General features: G+C 40.6%; 1 protein-coding gene across 2 annotated transcripts in view; it reads left to right on the plus strand.

Annotated features, from left to right (window-relative positions):
* Positions 1–20,125, plus strand: part of GAP43 (growth associated protein 43) — a 99,277-nt gene that overhangs the window by 52,272 nt on the left and 26,880 nt on the right. Inside the window, exons 2-3 of one of the 2 annotated variants that reach the window (XM_087439640.1) lie at positions 4,853–5,465; positions 7,722–7,812. In XM_087439640.1, coding sequence (XP_087295766.1) covers positions 4,853–5,465; positions 7,722–7,789 — 681 coding nt within the window. In that variant the 3' untranslated portion in view covers positions 7,790–7,812. The remainder of the gene's footprint in view (positions 1–4,852; positions 5,466–7,721; positions 7,813–20,125) is intronic. The other variant, XM_004436552.3, reaches the window with a different exon arrangement.

Consider the following 20,125-nt stretch of genomic DNA (forward strand, 5'->3'; position numbering starts at 1 on the left):
GTGAGCATCCTCAACACTCTTAGTTTGAACTCTCTGTCAGGTAGGTTGCTCATTTCTGTTTCACTTAGTTCCTTTTCTGGGGTTTTGTCCTGTTCCCTTACTTGGAATGTATTCTTTTGCCTCCTCATTTTGCCTCTTTCCCTGTGCTTGAGTCTACGTATTAGGTAGGTCAGCTACGTCTCCTGCTCTTGGATAGGTGACCTTATGTAAGTGATGCCTTAGGAGGCTTCCAGTGTGCTTCCCTCAGTTCTCAATGTTCCAGGGTTGACCCCTATGTGGGCTACATGTGTCCTTCTGTTGTGGCCTGTTTGCTCTCCCTGTAGGCACCCAGGGAGGCTGAGTTATGCTCCTGGCCAGCTGTTGTAATGCTCAGCTGCTTGTAGTTGTTGTGGACCCTTCAGTCTCTTTATCAGGTGTGGGGAGCCCCAGGACAGTTGGCTGTAAGTTCTAATACCACATTTGTGTTGCAGTATTTCTTTTAAGTGAGTAGGCCCCCAGTGTGGCAGGTTGTTAGGCTCAGGGCCTTACAATTGCTGTAAGCCTCTAGCCTATTAGGTCTCTTGTCAGCTCTCTGAGGATTGCAGCTGGGTGGGGCTGGCCTCAGGCACAGGAGCACCCAATTGTTTTAGGCTTTAGAAGGTGGGGCAAACCTCCTATGTGGGTCTTTGAGAAGCACAAGTCTTCTGCAGCTGACGGACCCTGCCGCCCACAGGTCCACACACACAGTCAACACAGTCCTGCCCCTTGTGAGTGCCCCGACCTCCCCAAGCGGACCCAGTCTCTCCACGGGGGGAGCCCCACACACTCCGCCACTGCCCCACACTCTCCACCCACTCCTTGTGCACGCCCTGCCCCACTCAAATCGGCTCAGTTGCCAGGCTGCAGAGAATCCAGTCACCAATCTATGCAGGCTCACAAGTTGCCTGAGGGCTTGTTGTTGGGTGGGGCCAGTCTCTAGGGTGGGTTGCCTGCCCTGGCTGAGCTGGATTAAATCGGTGCTCTAGTGGGTGGGGCAGACTCCGGGCTACCTGGCCTCAGGGAGAACTCCAATGGCGTCTGTGTCAGCACGCCCACACCAGGCCACAACAATGGCCGCCACCAATGTCCCAGTCCCTGGAGAGGTCTCACCCCTCACCGAGATGCACTCAGGGCCTATTAGGTGAGTCTCTTGTCACCAAAGCACTGTGCACCTTTCTTTCTGGTGATTTTAGGATGCTTTCTGAAATGGGTGAGTTTGCGCATGGGACCTGTAAGAGCCAGTTTTAGTTTATTTGTGAACCAGGTTTTCTGGGGGTACTCCCCAATGCTTTAGTAGCAGACAGAGTCAGATATTATGCCACTGGTCTCGATTGCGCTGGGTCCACAGAGTGCCCACAGCGGGTGCTCCCCGGCTCAGGGCCCTGCGCCTCCAGGGAGGGCTGCGTACCTATGCGCTGCTCCTGGTGGCCGTGAAGCTGGCGGCTTGTGGAGGAGACGTTTTTCCTCTCCAGAAGGGAGTCTCTGCCTCTTCCACCTCAGTTAGGATTGTCCGTTGTTGCAGGAGTTCCTCTTATCCAGTTTTCAGTTCTGTCTCAGGGGCAATTTTCCCACGAGAAGTTGTAAATTGGCTGTGTCCACGGGAGGAGGTGAGTTCCGAGTTTGCTTACGCTGCCATCTTTCTAACCAACTAGGTAAGTTTCTTAACATTTCAGGACCAGGCTTTTCCTTTTAGAAACTGAAAGGGTGGTGCTGAATGTACTGAGCGATCTCTTGTTTCTCTGGGCTCAAATGTTCTTTTTCTTAGGTAAGCTCTTCTATTTTCAGTTGAGAAAAAGTCTATGTGGCCCAACACCTTGGGGTTACCCCACACCAGTCTTGGGAAAAGTTCTCTTCCTTTTTGTCTCCTCTCCCAACAAAATATACTCCCAGTCTGACTACCTCTAGTACTGTGAAAGGAATTTTACCAGAAAATAACCTGTAGTTTAAGCCATATTAATAGAATCCATTACAAGTACACACACACACACAAAGACACAAATGCATTCATAAGCCAGGACTGTCTAGCTCAAGATTTGGTTTTTACTTAAAATATTTTTGTTTCTGGATATCTCTGTTCAGTCACTTAAGTCTGACCTGATCTTAGGCTGGTTTCTCCCCTCCCTTCCCCTCCTTCTTTCCCTCTGCTTCCCTCCTCACTCCGCTCTCCTCCTCTCCCCTTCTCTCCGCTTCCCTTCCCTCTCTGTCTCTTTTCCTCTGACTATCTGAAAAATTTGTATTAGTTGTCTTTTTTCAATGAATCTATAAAATCCAGTTTCCCTAAATCTTTAATGATATTAAATGGTCCAGCACTTCCTCCAGAATGAGCTGCACGCCCATGGAGTACTTTGAGCACCTCTTTGGATGTATCCACCTATCTGGGTACCTAGCTCCTGTAAGGTTGTCTTCATCTCTCTCTCTTAACTTCGGTCTTCCATGATTCTCTCCCTTCCTGCCCATCCCTTCCTCTCTGGTGTCCCTTACCCTCCTGGGTTGTTGAGGTGAGGCTGGTCTGACAATCTTGGCATCCAAGTCTAGTCTGAGCCATTCTAAATAGTCATTTTAGCATTGATGCTGTGTACAGAAGCTTAAGTCCTGATAACTTGCATTTGGAAAGTTAAGGTACCAGGTGATCTGAGAAATCGAGAGAGAGAGGTGGGTAGGAGGGAAAGAACTGAGAAGAGCTCTTGCTTTATCCAAGTAAAGTTTCTTTCTTTATATCACGTAGACTCTCAGCTTCCTTCTTTTTGTATTTTTCAGCTTTTTGAGAGTTTTATCCCCCTTGCTTTGTGTTCTTAAAGAGAAAAGGGGGCTCTAAAATTGTAGCTTTTTTGAGTCATCAGAGGGTCTTTTCTGCACACCTGCCCACTCTGAAATAAACGATTTGTCTGCTTTCATACGGAGCAGTATTGGTGTTAAAGAACCACTTGGCATCAATGCCCAAGTGCAGAGGTCCTGTCGTATAAGATGGTGCCTCATTCAGAAAACTCAAGTTAGAGTAAAATATATTAACATCATCTTGGCTCCATGCTCCATTCACAACTGTTAATTTAACAGGGTTATGCTTCCATCTCTGAGCAGAGAGCTCCTGGCAGGGACAGCTGCTCCTGTGCCCCAGATTGTGCTGTGTTCATCCCAGTAGGAGTCATCAAGAGCAGCGGGATAGAGGGAAGGTGGGAATGCATCAGAGACCTGAGCAGTGTCGTATCATGGCACTGGGAGGAGGGCGCGGAACGGAACGGGCTTCACCAAAGTGCTTTTCATCCGCTCCTTCATTCTTTGTATGGATACATGCGGTTCACTGAGGAAGGAGAAAAGCTCATCTTGAATTTTACTGGAAAATTGTCAATCCAGCTTTTACTTTCACATGTAGCTAATTTTCAAAAATACTTTTGTACATCTACTAGCATGTAGATGGACCTACATAGCGACAGGCCCATATGCTTGTCCAAAGAATGTCAAACAGGCCAGCATCATGATTAGCAGGATCTGGGTCACTGGGGCAGAGCTGGTATGACAGGTGGAAAACGTACCCTTGTGTTGGTCTGCTGTGGCTCACCTCCTAGACAGAAGCAAAGGCCAAGACCAGGCCAAAGTCAAGATTGGGAACAAGCACAGGATGTGGTACATGATAAGCACTCTTTTACTATCAGTCTTTTGAAGGAAATTTACTGCATTGTTCACTGCTGTATTTCCCCCGTGCCTAGAACGGTGTTCAAAAGAGTGAATAAAAGCTAAAATGCTCCAAAGTTAAAGGAAGAAATGAATGGAGACTATAAGTAACCACATCAGGGCACCATGATGAGCAATGGAGCTACAGAGAATTTTGTATACTTGCCTGTACATTTCTTTCCATGGCTATACCTTCTATTCTATCCTCTGATTTAATTTCCTTGTGGAAAAAAGTTATTGCAGCATATATTATGCTGTAAATGTTGTGAGCAAATTGTAAAAATTTTGTATTCTGGTCTCTTGCCTTCCGTACTAGGTTGGCTCTATCAATGATACTATAAAACTAATTTTAGGTTTAAATTGCTTTGAGAATAATAAATTGTGATTTAGTGAACATATACCACTCTTTCAAAAGTGGAAATGGTACTTTCCTTTTTCTTTTTTTAAACTCAAGGATAATGGCCATTTTCTGTATTCAAATTTTGAGAGTCTGATATGTTGATTACCGATGTTGGACCACACAGAGGGGAAAGTAGATGTCATTTTGTGACAAGCATTCTGAGTTGCCCCTTTCTGAACAAAACTTTCAAAGTCCTGCAACTCATTTGCATTCTTTACAAAGCACTAATGGAATTTGTTGTCTAAACCTTTATCATACTATTTGCCCAAAATCTATTGGTTTCCTGACCAGACTTGAAATCTTGGGTAAAAAAAAAAAATCTTGGCTAAAGACTTTTCCATAATATTTTTTAAATCTTGAAGTTTTGTGCAGAGTCCATCTCAGACACTCTGAAAAAACAATACCTTTCAGAGCTCTTTGATTAAAACATAGGGCAAATGTGATTTGAATTGTCAAGGTACATTTACAAAAAGGGTGGCTTAAGTTTGGCAATAGGGAGACATTGAGCTGGGGAAGGAAATACGTATAAAATAATGCCAATGATTCTGGAAGGCCCAAAGGACATTAGTTTTCCCATAAAATAATGTGTTCTCTACTCAATTCTCCACCACGGAGAGAAAGGAAGCTTGATTTGAATTTCCATAATATTGTTGATTTCTGTGCCTGGCACAGAATAAATCATTGAATAAATATTTCCAGAATGCTGTGGTTTGAAGGAAAAGAATATTACTCCATCTCTCCTTTTTCCCCCTTTTATCCACAAAGGTTGAAAAAAATGATGAGGACCAAAAGGTCGAACAAGATGGCATCAAACCAGAAGATAAAGCTCATAAGGCCGCCACCAAAATTCAGGCTAGCTTCCGTGGACACATAACAAGGAAAAAGCTCAAAGGAGAGAAGAAGGGTGATGGCCAAGCTGCTGAGGCTGAAGCAGATGAGAAGAAGGATGAAGCCCCTGTTGCTGATGGCGTGGAGAAGAAGGAGGGAGAAGGTCCAGCTACCACTGAAGCGGCCCCAGTCACTGGCCCCAAGCCTGAGGAGACCGGCAAAGCAGGAGAAACTCCTTCCGAGGAGAAGAAGGGGGAGGGTGCCCCTGATGCTGCCACAGAGCAGGCAGCCCCCCAGGCTCCTGCCCCCTCAGAGGAGAAGGCCGGCTCTGCTGAGACAGAAAGTGCCACTAAAGCTTCCACTGACAACTCGCCGTCCTCCAAGGCCGAAGACGCCCCAGCCAAGGAGGAGCCTAAACAAGCCGACGTGCCTGCTGCTGTCACTGCTGCTGCTGCTGCCACCACTCCTGCTGCAGAGGATGGTGCTGCCAAGGCAACAGCCCAGGCTCCAACGGAGACTGCAGAGAGCAGCCAAGCAGAGGAGAAGATAGGTGAGCAAATGTGAGGGTCAGACGCCATGGGCAGGTGGGCCAGGCATGGTGGGTGAGCAGAGGGGCCCTATGTGGAAGGCCAGGCTACCTGCACCACCAAGGGAGAGGGAAAACGTCTATAAGGTGTTTTCAGGAAATCAAGGGACGCTATGCTTAATTCCCCAAATTAAGCAGGACTAAGAGCTAACTCTAGCCACTTACATTCCCAAATAGCTCCAAGCCTGAGAGAGAACCCAGGCAGGTCTGTGTAGCAGCCAGTACTAGAGAGATCTGGCAATTATCTTGTTAATTGGATTGGCATAAACAGTAAAACTAAATAATCCTGGTTTAAAAAAATATTCTTTATGCTGGGTAGACTTAGTTTAATGAGTAATTACTGAGACTACATATATTTTATGGATGGGAATTAGCTAATGTGATTATTTGGCTCTAAGAAGTGCCTGGTATAAATACAGCCAACTCCCTATTGATCCAGATGATCTAGTTTGTGAATTGCCAGCAGCAAAAACATAATCTCAGACCACCTTTCCCTATCCCACAATATGTTTCTGGGCATTCTCCCCACCATCATTTGGTGAGTAGTGTGCGTATGTGTGTGCATGCTCAGAGAATGTTAATTGTGACATTAATTGGGGTCAAACTAATTAGGAAAATAAGTCTGTTAATATTGCCAAAAACAAGAAAAAACCCAAATATAGAACATGTTGTGAAGTCAAACATAAATTATCATTTTATTATTGAAGACACTACTTTCTACCATATGCATAAATAATTGAGGGTTGACTATCATTACAAAAAGGTACTGGTTTGGAGCTCTAACTTGAAAGTTGGAGTGTTTTCACTATTATTGCCCAAAGAGCCTGTGTGGAATTGGAATAGAGCATTCCCAGAGCAAGAGAAATTGAACAGACCCTCACCCCTGGAGACTGGACCTGTCCCTCCCCACAACCCATCCATAGTGGTGAAGGAGGCCAACAGTCTCCAAGCTCTTTCTCTAACCCCATATGACCCATGAATACCTTCCAACCTTAAAGACCCTGAAACATGAAGTTTCTTCTGTGCCAGGTTAAAAGATTAGTTTTACTCCTTTAGACTTCATGGACTTAACCCATGATGTCCAAGGACCCAAATTAGGACTAGACCACATCGTACCCTTGGGAAAGTCCCTGCTCCATGAGAATGCTATGGGAAATGTTTTGGCATCTGACCATTAGATTGAGAAAATAAGTATTGGACATTTGCCTTGATATACATTTCTCCAAATTAGATACTACAGGATGCCAGATGATTATTCTAGATATTTTCGGGTCTACTTCTTTCATCTTACCCAAAATTCTGTGAGAAGCCAGGCTTTATTGTTTATTATTGTTATTAGTATACTCTAGCTCCAGATAAATCACACTCCTCTTTCTACCAGTGGCTCATTTTAAATATTTATTCTAACTACACACCTGCCCCAGAGGCCAGACCTTGAGTTTAAGAAGATGGGAATATTTCCCTGGAAAAGGTAAGGTGTATGATAAACAATGGGGTGTTGGTTTTAATTTACTCAGCAAAACAAACCTTGTTAACTACTTCTCTTTAGGTTGAAGATTCTAGCCTCAGATATCATGACTAGAAATCACTCTGCTTATGACAGATTACCTATTGTGGCATTTTCATAAATCTTAGAAATTAATCATACTTTTAAATAGAGAAAATATTTGACATTGCTCAGACCATATTTTTTAACTGGGATTTTTAAAATTGTGAGTATAGACAGAAAGACACGATGTGATTTTAGGTATATGCTCATGATTTGAGTTAATAGAAAGGACTGCTTAAATCAACGAAAAGTCTAAAATATAACATGTTTAAGGAAATTCAGTTTTATTATTTTTAAATTTATGATAATTCCAAATAAATTAATAAAGTATTTTACGCAATATGTGCTCAATATATGTCAAACGTTGAATGAGTGAAAATTGGCCAGATTTAATTTATAGATAATAATTTGTTCATTCATTCACATATTCCTCCTGCAACCTTGCTTGTTACATTCGTTTATTTGATTAAAAATGTGTCTGGTCAGTGAAAACAAATAGAAATTATGCTCTGTCCTAAATTTTACAAATTCCAGCTGAACAATGTCTCAATTAGGCTGATTTTATTACATGCATTGAAAGTGTAAGTGAGGTTCAACTTGAAGATAATCACAAAGGGCAATTTATTGTACATCATTTCTGAGCTTTGAGTAGGTATTGTCCTCTTGGTTAGATCCTGAAATGCTGCCTGTACTTTCCTTCTGGACTGAGGTATCTATTAGCCTTGCCTGCTGTATGTGACAAGCACAAATTACCCAGATATGGTGAGTCTCCTGGAATCACAGAAACTAGAGGTAACAAGGAGATCTATCACAGCATATCAGGCCCAAATTCCCAGGCGCCCTGTATCACATTTTCCTCTATCTCCCATTGGATTTAGTTCTAATCCAAGTTAAAATAACAGTATTTCCAATTGGGTTCTACTGTTTAGAAATACATGGCTACTCTGGGTTGCTTTGGTATTCTATGGCTGCCTGGAGGGGTGTAGAGAGACAATCTGAGAGGGCAGAGTGGGGTTGGGGGCAGAACAAGTCAAAACGAGAATTTAAGACAGTAATTTCTATCAGTGAGAGGGTCAAAAATGTTGGATCAAAACTGATCATTGCTTATTAATACATATGGAAATGCTTTGTAAATTATAAGTATGTTGTTTATTTTACTTCTTTTACTATTTATGGGTTTATTACAGGTATATGCCATTTGCATTACAACCTTTAGAGTTGGTTAGTTTTTTTCCTTTAAATCCTGCAACTATATCTCCCTCCCCTGCTTTGCCACTGCCTGCCCATTTCTTGATATGCCTATGACCAAGAGATTTCAGTGCATTTCTGACAATGATTCCTTTATAGGAGGAGGAGTGTTTAAGTCTTCTCTAAGACATTGCCCTCCTTCAGCCATAAAGGCAAGAACTTTCAAGCGTCTTTTAGCAATTCTGTCCTTGTGGTCTCCTGCTGATCAGGGTCACTGTACTCATTAGGCTCTCAGTTAAGGAATTTTCTGCTATGTCTCTTCTTCTCCATGATATCCTATTGAATTTCCCCAATAGATGACTGCAAAACTTCTACTGTGGCCATGTTGAGTGATGTAGTATTACCAAGGTAACACATCCAGGTGGCTAGAAATCAGAGATGTTGACTGGGTGGCTGCCACGGGTACTTGAATGATACTAGTAGGAAGTGTAACTCTGAGTTATTCTAGATTTTCTGTATGTGGATCTAGCCTGCATTTTATTTTCATGTTCTCAGGACCTCTGTCTAATTGGGGGCATCAATAATAATCCAGGAAAGAGAGGAGTTTTATTTACCATTCTCTGAATAGAAAAATTAACTTAGTGTCTCTCTACCTCTCTTCCTCTCTCCATTTCTTCTTTCTTTTATTCCTTCCATTTATATTAACTTTCTAATGTGCTAGGCATTAGTGTCACAAAGATCTATAATATATTATCACTGTTCTTAAGGAGTTCTGATTTGGTAATGGGGGTGGGATGAAATTTAGGGAGTGGTGTTGAAAACAATCACAGTAATAATCTCAACTCAATTAAATTCTGCAAATAGGTATGGAGTACTTCCATATGCCAAGGCACTGTGGGAAAAAATATGAATGAGACAGTGCTTCGTGCAGTTTGATATATGCTATAAAAAGTTTTTATATAATGTGGGTCTCTTTAGCCAAATTATTAGCACAAAGAGTAGATGCAAAATTTATTCTTTCTGGAATGATAATTGTGTGTGAGAAAATGAATACCCAGCCCATGTTTCTGGATTTGGGGAAATTATTTTTCTCCCCACAACTAAATTTTCCTAAGGCCCAAGCTAACCATCCATAGTATTTTTATCTCTCCCCAGCATACATCCACTTCCACCGAGCTCTGGGTTAGATGTGAGATTTCCCAAGGATATTTACACTTATTTGGCAGGGGGCCTCATAAGCGGTTTTGACTTGAAATGTGGTTTCAACCACTTCCCAAAATTTATACACGACTCATAAAGAGTGAAAATTTGGGTTGTGAAAGTCCGTAAATGTTGTCTATAAAACATGGGCACCCTGTCAGATATTCAGTGGTGTGCTGCTTAAATACTGTTGATTATTAAGCTTTTATGGTGCACTTTTATATTGCTAGAGTAATCATTTTTATTGGCTTTTCTTGACAACAGTCCAGTGGCATTTGATAATATTTTCCTTTCTATTTTTACATTCTGAGAATAGGGGCAAAGTAAATGAATATTCTGCCCACGGAAATAGTCAGTGACAAAACAGGGGTCAAATTGATAGACCTCTACATCCTCACCTTAACTTTAGCCCTGCAGTTCTTTACCTCTCTCTTCGGGTGCTATGTTTTATCTCAATTCCTACATTTTCTCTTTCTTTATCTTAGCAGTTGTGACAATTTCTAGTTATTGTTGGGAAATACCAACCAGGGCTTTCCTAGGGCACTCTCTGTTCTGCTTGCTTGGTAAGATAATACAGTAGAAAGAACACTCAACTGGAATAAGGAGACCAGGGTTCTAGTCTTGGTATTTCTACCTACCAGCTGTAGGATCTTAGGGAAGGCACTGCTTCTCTCTGGGCCTCAGTGGTCTCATCTTTAAGGGGAGGGGCTAGGAGAATTGGTTTTTAAAGTTTGTTTCAAGTTTTAAAATGCAAAGTTTCTGTAATAGGTAGCACTTCATGAGCATGTATTAAATGTCAGGCTCTGTGCTAAGTTGTAGGTGGGGATTATCCCATGTCATCATCATAATCACTCTGTGGTGTAAGTGCTATAATTCCCCTTCCCCTTTTACAGATGAGGAATCTGAGGTTTAGAGGGATCGTGGCACCTAATCATTGTCAACAGCTAGCAAGCAGCTGAACCAGGGGCTGAACCCTGACAGCCTAAGTACAGAGGTCACGTACTGAACCCTGAAACCCCTGCAAGCACTATTCTGGAAGAAAGGAAGATGAGAGGGATATTTAAGAACAACAACATCGTGTCCTAATCTAAGAACATCCCCCTCATTTGAATAATTGCATACTCCAGACTCTTGTCTGAAAATCGTTGGTGATCACATTTACAGATGGGTATCCAGTAACCAGCCATACTCCCTGGTCATAAGTCCCTCACAGCTCCATCACCCCAGTTTATTGGGAATATTAAACTAGTTCTGAGTCTTGGGTTCTTAGTTTGAAAATGCTTCAAGTTCTGTTTTATTAGGCCTAAGAGAGCTATAAAGATCAATTGATCTTTATAGCTGAAATTGATTGCTCTTAACAGGAGTACTACTGACTCCATCAAATATGCCACGAGGAACTGGGTATTAAAAATTGAAATTTTCAGATCTCAATCGGATGAAAGTCATTTTATGTATTGTAGGAGATTCCTATTAGAATTAGTATTTTTTTTAAATTCTTGTTCACATCTTTTTTCTTCCCCTTTTGGCAAGTGCATTTCCAAAGTACCCGATACCTTTATGTTTATAACTAAAATATTGAAGAACTTAATAATAAGGACAATTAGAGAGCAATCACTATCTCTTCAATTTAAAAAACGTAAGCAGACAAAAGATAAGAAGAGATGTGTGTTTTAGAGTCAAGAAACTCATATTGTGAGGTATTTTATCTATTTTTTTATATTAACTCATATTAAATAACTACTATCACCTTATAAAAGAAGCTAATAAACAGAAAGGCGTTTGAGTAAAGCCCCTATTTTCAAGTTGTGGAACTATATTTGGAACTGGAAGTAAAACAATATTTCTTAAAATACAGAATATTTTTCAGGTATTAAAGCATATTAATCAAATATTTTTTCTCTTTTTTCTCCACACACACACGCGTGCACGCACACATGCACACACAATCCCAGAAGGATTAAAAGGAGGAGGAGGAAGAACCAGGAGCAGCAAGGGTTACAATCAGTCCATTTGGCTAAACATGGAGAGAGAGCAGGGCACTCAGTCTAATGGACGAGAAAGCTCTGAGTGGTCGTTGCTCTCATTTTGTTCTCACAATCACAGCTTCATTAAATAAACAATAAAAAGCTCTCTATAACCAGACATAAAAGGAAGGGAAGAAGGAAGCCAATGATGCTGTTTAAAGCTACAAGACCTGAGCCCTTGAAAGTCCCCCAAGATTATATGGTTTATGGCATGCATGAAGAAGAGGGAAAGGTTTGAAAGGATGTGTAAGTTTTGCCAGCCCTCTTAGTCATATTTGAATCATAAGAAAATGACTGAATCAGGTGCTGAACCTCAAACCAATTCATATAATCAAGAAAATTTGAAGCTTTAGACAGTCCAAAAAAGCTTTAGACACTTACTGATCTCACAGCAATAAAGCTTGGCTTTCTAAGCAAATAATTTATTTCTGGACTTATTTAAGAGAATTGCTCATAAATTGTTTTCATAAGAATGACGAATACTGTCATCTTTTTAATAGATCCAATATCTTATAGGATGTATACAGTACAAATGCTCTGCATTTTCAGCATAATAGACTAAACACTGCCTAAAATCAAGAGACCCGGGTTCTTGTTCAGACTCTGCTGATGATTTCAGGCCAGCTCTTCTACCCTCTGGACTTAGTTCCAGTATCTGTAAAGTAAGTGCATTCAACTAGGTCTTCTCCGCCTTTTAGCTGCAAAAGGCAAGTACGCAATGGTGGGCTAAAGAGGAATCTTTGAAGTATGGGCATATACTTCTCACTCAAACATCCTTGCTTTCCTGTAGTTCCTTATTTTCTAAACTATTAGTTAGTGGGTTTAGGGGATAAGGCTGATAGTAGAGAAGTCTGGACAGAGGGGCAAAGAATACAGGAAGAGTCAGCTCTAAGAAAGCTTATGGTTACACTGGAGCCCCAGGAGACTGCAAGGAATCTCAGTGGAGTTTTGTAACCCCACCTTACCCTTCAGATTAAAAATAAAGAGTTGACAATGATGTTTTCTGATATGCCTGGACTCCTGCTTGTAGCCTTCCTAACCCTGTCCCTGAGATGCAAAACTACAGCTATAGTGGCCATAATTTGCTGCAATAGTTTCACGTTCATCTTAGACTTAATACGTTATTAATTTATTTTTATACCCATCTTAGTTCATTAAAGTACTTAAAACAGCTTCAAGAGTGCATAAAGCCTTGGATTCTTGTGTAGAGCAATGGATGCATCTGACAGACAGTTATGGTTGACACAATTTTTAAAATTTAAAATTTGTAAAATTACAATAAAACATAAGAATTATATGGATAGCCCTAATACAACTTTGCTCCCATTCTTTTATTCACTCTACAGTCACAGTAATTGGATCTTTGACCATTAGTGAAATTGGCTCACAGGCCTAAGTGTCTGGAATTGGGCTATCAAACATCCCGAGAAAAGATTGTGCAGATGATTTGCAAGTTGGATGTGATTACTCAGCAATTCTCACACGTATTTTCAATCTTCAAATCACAAATTAGTGGATTGAGGAAGATGAAGTATCAGTTTGATCATCTCACACCATTTCGTTTAGAATGGAAACTACAATTCTTAAGGTATCTTCAGAGGGAAAAAAAAGTAGCTTTCCTAGGGTACTTGCTCAATACTCTAGGTCATGCTCAATATTTATATTTCTTCCTGGTGCCATATATATGGTTAAGTAAGTTTTAAAGCTAGATTTTTAATTTTTTTTTCCAGTATAAGTTGGTAGGCTCTTTTGAATTTTGGAATAGAAACGAGAAACCATTCATCTAAAATGGTCCCTTCTTGCTGGTGCATGGTGAATGTGTGTGTCTTTCAGATACGGTGGAGATAAAAATTTTTATAGCCATTCAAGAATCTTCTTTTTGCCTTGGGGTATGAAAAAATGAAGAACATAATTTAGAATGTTTATCTGTATCCATGGCTGCAGCATACACTTCTGCCAACTCACAAACACATATGTACATACACACACACACACAGACAGATTCAGTATATAGGGAAAGGCCTGCACGAGAGTTCAGGCTGTCAGAGAAAATCCAGAAGAACAATGACCTACATATTTTCTTCACTCCTCAAGCCAACAAGAAGTGGAAAATGGCTCCAGGAACATCTCTCTGTCTCTCTGAGGTATGTGTGGAGAGTAATGCCCCTTTCTCTGCTGGTTGTGTTATTGGGATGTGTTTGTATTTCTACAATGAGATGAGGAGAACTAGAAGTTAGGATTAAGGCCATCTAAGATGAAATTTGTAGTGTCTAAGAATTAAAATCCTGCTCAGGCTAATTAGGGGAAGATAGTCTAAGAAGATTTCTTGATGTAGAGGTTACCTCAGCTGAGTCTTGAAGGACAAGATATATTAATGAAAAGAAATATCCTTTATTTAAAAAACTCGAGAAACCCCCTTTCATTCAAATTAATGCAAAAATACAAATAATTTAATTCAAGTCATAATTCAGCAGCAGCTATTGAAAATTAACGCTTGGTGGAAAAAGTGGCTCCATGATATGTTTTGTTTACTGTTGAATCCTTGCACCTATAACAATGATTGAGAAATACAAGGCAATCAATACGTATTTGATGAATGAGTTAAGAATAAACAATGTTATTATAGTAGAGAAAACCCTAAGCTGACGCCAGAGACTGGATTCTAAACTTAGAACTTTGTGCAGGCAAATTCCTTGAGCTCTGTGGGTGTGAGTTTACCCTTTCAAAACACAAAAATGTTGGACAGAGGATCTCAAAATCACCACCATTTCTAAACTAGCTTGACAATGCCCATGTTATGACTCATCCCAACCTTATGCAGATTTTAAGTGACTAGGGGAGGCAGATACTGGCTCAGACAGAAAGCTGCACTGCTGTCAACCTTTCTGCTATTTTGGAAGCTGAATACAGAAGCTCACTGGACAGTTTTGTTGCTACTCAGGGAGTACGTCATTCCTGAGGTAGCCAGCATTCAAACCAGTTAGGGCTTCATAGACCAATGTGAGCATTTTGCATTAGGTTCAGAACCATATTGAGAACTAGAGGAGACCAAAGCTGCCGCCTTCTGAAAGCAGGTGATTAATCTCATTCCAGCCCCACGAGTGACCTGTGTGTGGCTCTTGCCAGTGTGTGACAGGTACACCCAGGGAAGGAATGATCTGCCAGGTTCCTTGGCTCCTTTTCCTCATCTGACATATTTAAGTAATTGTTGCAAGGTGTGTAACAGTCTACTGCACCTGCTGTGCCCCACTATAGGATGAATTGTGAATATGTTTCCAAACCAACAGTGTTGGGACAGAGACCAGAAAATAGGCTTTCTCACTTCTGTTTCCTATTCTCCTTTCCCACAGCGGTATCAACATAATTTGTGTGCAGCTTGTGAACTGTTCAGACTACAGACCATGGGGGACATCGGAGTGGGAGGTTAAATAGATTTTTCCCCACATATAAACCATAACTTGAAGAAATTCTCATATATTTGGTAAAAAGACAGACAGGGCCTTAGTTTGTCAAACTGTTTCTAGTCCAATTTAAAGGGCTGAAAAAGCCTAGAGTTTAGCGATGTGGTTGCCACATTATCCCCATTGGTGTAATCAGATCCTTTTAGAAAGAAAAGCAGCATTGGAAGATGTTTTTTCCCTCCTTCCTTCTCCTTTAACACAGATGGCTTAACCATAGTAGGTTGATAGGAGAACCTGGCTTCTATTGGAAGATATGTCAGTTTCCTTTTACTTGCCAGTTTTTAAAAAAGGAAAACAGGGTAAAAAATGAAGCCAAACCTTGTCACTTTCTGATTAGCTATTTATTTATGCTTTTCACCCTAGCAGAAAAGTAGACATTTAAGATGTCTATATTTGTAGTACATGGATAGTGGTCTAGATACAAGGTTGGTGCAGTTGTCAAATTACACATTGCTTTTGAACTTCTGTGAAGAGAAACTCGTCTCTATTTCCCTAACATCCTGCTAAAGCAGGTTTTTACAAGAGTACCATACAATAAATGAAGAAAGTGTTTTTCATGTTCAAGATTAGGCTGGAACTCTGGTTACATGTTTATCACATTAGGAGTCTCCACCATAGGGTTAGTTTGAAATATGAGTTAGAATGAGCATTTATCATATTTTCAGGAATTATTAAATAATATTTCTCTTTCCCACTCTCTCTCAATATTCATTTTAGTCATTGTCTGGCCATTTGCCTTAAGGTGCATGATTGCACATGGATATATGTTACAATGCAAAAAAAACAAACAAACATAAGTAATGTATGATTAATGGTTTTATCAGATATTTTCAGTGATGTGCTGGTAAACTGGCTCTCAAAAAAAAGAAAAAAACAAGCTCAAAAAGCCCTGACCTGCAGCGTTTGCCAATTTCTGTAGTCATTGTCACTGAACACACAGTTGGGAAGTGATGCTAACAACTAGCCCTCAGTAGCCAATGTGAGCCAGCTCCATCATACCCCAAATCAATATATTTTAATAATTTAATAAAATTGACTTTTGGTAACTCTAAAATACTGGAACAGTACTTATCAGCTCCCAAACAATGTATCAGTATGGGAGCACATTCATGTCTATTGATGACACTCACGTACTTATACACACATGCGTGTGATGCCGTGGGAACTAGTGTTAACATTCACAGCGATTTATGTTATGCACTGTGCACTTATTAAAGGTTAAAGAAGAGGGTAAAATTTAGAATTGTACCTGCTATTCAACTAGGAAAATAATTGCTACTGAAGGGATGGATACATTGTCCTCAAAGGTATGAGCTGAGCTGCATCTTTTTAATTGAAAGGCTTATCTTTTCAGAGATGAATTCAGAACTTGGATTGAATTGCGACCATTGCCGACTTTTCTCACCTCTAATATGGAAGAAGGATTGTCTCTTTCCTTTCCTCCTAATAATTTTTACTGAGAATGATGCTTTTAATTCTAGGTGGAACATTGTGAAACAATGAATTTACAGAGGGTAGGGTAGGATCAGATTAGTGAGTAATTATTGAAGGCAGAAGTTTTCAAAATTTTTAGCCTGGGCATCATTTGTACAAATGAGTTTCAAATATCTATATTAAACCCCAAAACAGAGCTGATCTGGTAGGGGGAATGGTAGGGGGAATGGAGGTGGCTGGAGAGGCCCAGAGCTCCTTTTCCTCTGCTTCTATCCCTGCCTTCTAAATGGACCTTCTCTGGGCTCTGAAGTATAGTTTGAAAAATACCAATTTAAGGAATTTCTCTGTCACTGACTTTCTACACATGGCCAGCAAAATGGTCAGCATTAGGTCTGAACCTGTCAATCTCACTCACTGCAGCTGATCTTCACCATGACAATGGATAACTGCAGCCATATTGATTAAATAGTAGATTCTGAGTATTATTTAGAAGGTCAACAGAAACCTCCCCCCAAATTACAGTCCGATTGTTTAGTCACAGATAAGATTGGTCTGAGTAACCTCTAACCGTGACGTTAGGTACATTAAACAATGTGCTATTTTATTTTGGTTCCAAATAGTATTAAAGCCATGCAAAATTTGTTTTATAAATAATAAACCCAAGGAAAATTTATTTTCTAAAATCTTGTTTTAAAACCAGAAATCAGTGGATTTTGGATTGGGTTCCTTGGAGCCCTGAAATTCCGTGGAGTAGCACCTCAGAAGTGGTTTCTGGGAATTGGCAGAGGCCAGTTGGCAGACGTCTGGGTCCTCCACCATACCATAATCCCCCGTTCCTCCACTGACTGTTTCTGGATCTTGGTAAAACTTTGACATTTTAACTAATAATAATTAAAAATTACTGTTCTAAACTTAAGGCCAATTTCAAAAGTCCTTGAATTTTGGCACAATTAAAACTCATCTGAACATAATTCAGAACTCATCTTTTCATGCAGGCATCCACTCTACACTTAGCTTGAATTGGTGGTTTTATGAACAGATGATCGTACCAGATATATTATAGGAATGGCTCAAATTCTAATTGTTCAAATTCAAATAGGAATTGTTCAAATTGTATAAGAATTTGCTTATGGTGTAAACTGTAAACAAATGGAAGATAGAAGATAGGTGACTCACCCAGGGTTGCAAACCAAGGCTAAGTAAAATCACTTCCTCCATAGCTCTGGGTCTTTAAGAAAAAGAAACAGACTAATAATGCAATAATATTTTTCAGTTCTCCAATTTGCAACATAATTGTATAAACAAAACATTATGTCTGATGAGATACCACTTAAGGAATTCCATCTATGTAATTTTGAAATATTCACAACAATGAGATTTCCCGAAAGCTAAAGTCCAAAGTCTGTCTCAAGAATTCTAAAAGTCTGTCACTTTTCTTTCTTTCTCTCCTCAGCCCGAGTGGATGATAGCTGTTTGTGCCTCTGTCTAAAAGGATGCCTAAAAGGGAAACACCCATGGGCAATGGGGCCAGTTCTTATTCAACCACAGAAATTAATATCCTAAATGTCACTTGAATGATTAACATCACAACAACCCAGCCCGGTAAAAGGAGTAGATCCAATAATCTTAGGCTTAGGGTTTGGGGGCTTTGACTTCTTATAATTTCTAATAGACTACTCTGAGACCATTCATACAAAGCTACAAACTTAGACCTATCCATATAAATATTTTATGTAAAACTTTCCAATGCTTACCTTTGGAATGAAATCTAAATTATTACCATGGCCTACGAGGCCCTAGATGATCTGACTTCTGGTTCTCTCTCTGATCTTATGTCCTTCTCCTCTGCCCTTCCTCACTCTTCTCTAGTCACACTACATTTCTTAATGTCTCTTGAACATGCTGAGCTTGTTCCAATCTCAGGGCCTTTCTCCTTGACCTTCCCATAGCTGCCTCCTAGCCCTTAGGTCTCCATTGGGATGTCACTTGCTCAGAGAAGACTTCCCTGACCATTCAACTAGAATAGTGCCACCCCCGCCAGCCCCATCAATTCTACCACATTACCCAATTTGTTTTCTTCATATCACTCTCAGTGCCTAAAACGACTGTATTTATCTATCCAAAATGACTTATTTATCTATCTAAAATGACTTATCTATATCTCACTAGACTTGCTGTTCCTTGAAGGCAAGGACTTGGCACCCTTCAGTACAGTATTCCCAGTGCTCAGAATAGAACCTGGCATATAGGTAGCCCTCAATGGACATCACTGATTGACTAATACAACTAATTTCACCTATGGAAAGATTTCTCTTCACAAGCGGCTTGAGAAAGGGAAAGAATCATTTCATTTTTCAAATTTAAAGACCCACAAAAAAAGCTCAGAGTGTTTTAGGCAAGAGTCCAACTTTATTGCTTGCAGCCCAACTCCTTTAGACTTTATAAATCAGCAACCTCCTTTCTGCAACCTTCTTCTGAACATTACCTAGGCACCCAGACACTCTGCATCTGGTTGAAGGTGTTTGGCTCAGAAGAAAAATTGGTCAGAATGTGAACACAAGTGCAGGCCCCTAGGAAGAACCGGGTGGGGTGTGGGTGGGGACTCTGCACTGAATAAAGAGGAAAGAGGAAGTAGAAGGGAAGAAGAATGGGGTAGAAAATGGGAGAGGGATGAGAAAGAAGAAAAGTAGAAGAGGACCAGAACTGAAAGTATCAGAGGAGGCAGAAAGAATAAGGAAGAGAGTAGAGAAAGAAGAGAAGGTAGGCAGAAAAAGGAGGAAAGCATGAGGCATGGGAGAAGCAGGATGGGAGGGGCAGGAAGAACAGAGGAAAGGCCCTGAGCTGGGTACCAAGAGATGTGGGTTCTCTGCAGCTCTGCTGCCATCATGCTTTCCGGCGTAGGCAGGACAAATTTACCTTCCTCTCTGGCAAAAGGATATGGTTTTTAAGGTGTCTTCCATCTCTAGCACTCTCTGTTCTTGACTTCACAAATAGCAGGCCCTAAAGGGCTCTGATTTTCCGTCTCTGAGCAGATCTACGTGGCAGATGGGGCTCGGCTCCCCAAGGAGAGACCCCGCCCCCAGGCTCACTATTGTCAAAGCCCTTCTGCAGCCTCAGCAAACCAAGAGATGCTACCTCTGCTTGCTTCCAGGCAGGAAAAGAAAAGACGAGTTGAGCTTCATTCCCCTGCAAGTTTAAACATAGGTCTATTTTCACACCAGTAACTTATGGATTCCAAGGCATGTTTCGGAAACATTTTTTACTTAGAACACCACATAGGGAAGCAGCGTTGGAGATGAACAGACCTGGGTTCAATTCCAGGTTTCTCATTGTGTGGCTTTCACAAGATGTTTAATCTTCAGTCTCCTCATTCATGAGGTGGAGATAATAATGCTACCCTCAAACAGTTGTTGTGAGGATTTAATAATGTAACATTTAAAGAACCTGGTACAGCCTAGGTCCTCAGTAAACCTCATTTTGATTTGCCTTTCTTCTGATAATCTGAAATAAGTAGTTCTCATCCTCCCCTCTCCCCATATGGAGAGCCTCTGGGCAGATCTTCAAGCTAAAGATGGTAAAAGCAAGGACTGTCTGTCAGCATTCCACAAGTAAATAGTTAGTAGAAGAAATTCTTTCATCCAGTAAATAAAGAGAGCCTTTATTTGGGGGGAGGGGGAGTGACCCAAAGTACAGTATTTCAAAGAGTATAAATTATTACAAAAGAAAAATGTATTACTTAATGGATACTGCAACAGTAGACAGAGGATT

Source organism: Ceratotherium simum, chromosome 15 (assembly GCF_057802395.1).
Source record: "Ceratotherium simum simum isolate JZ-2026a chromosome 15, ASM5780239v1, whole genome shotgun sequence".
NCBI lineage: Eukaryota > Metazoa > Chordata > Mammalia > Perissodactyla > Rhinocerotidae > Ceratotherium > Ceratotherium simum.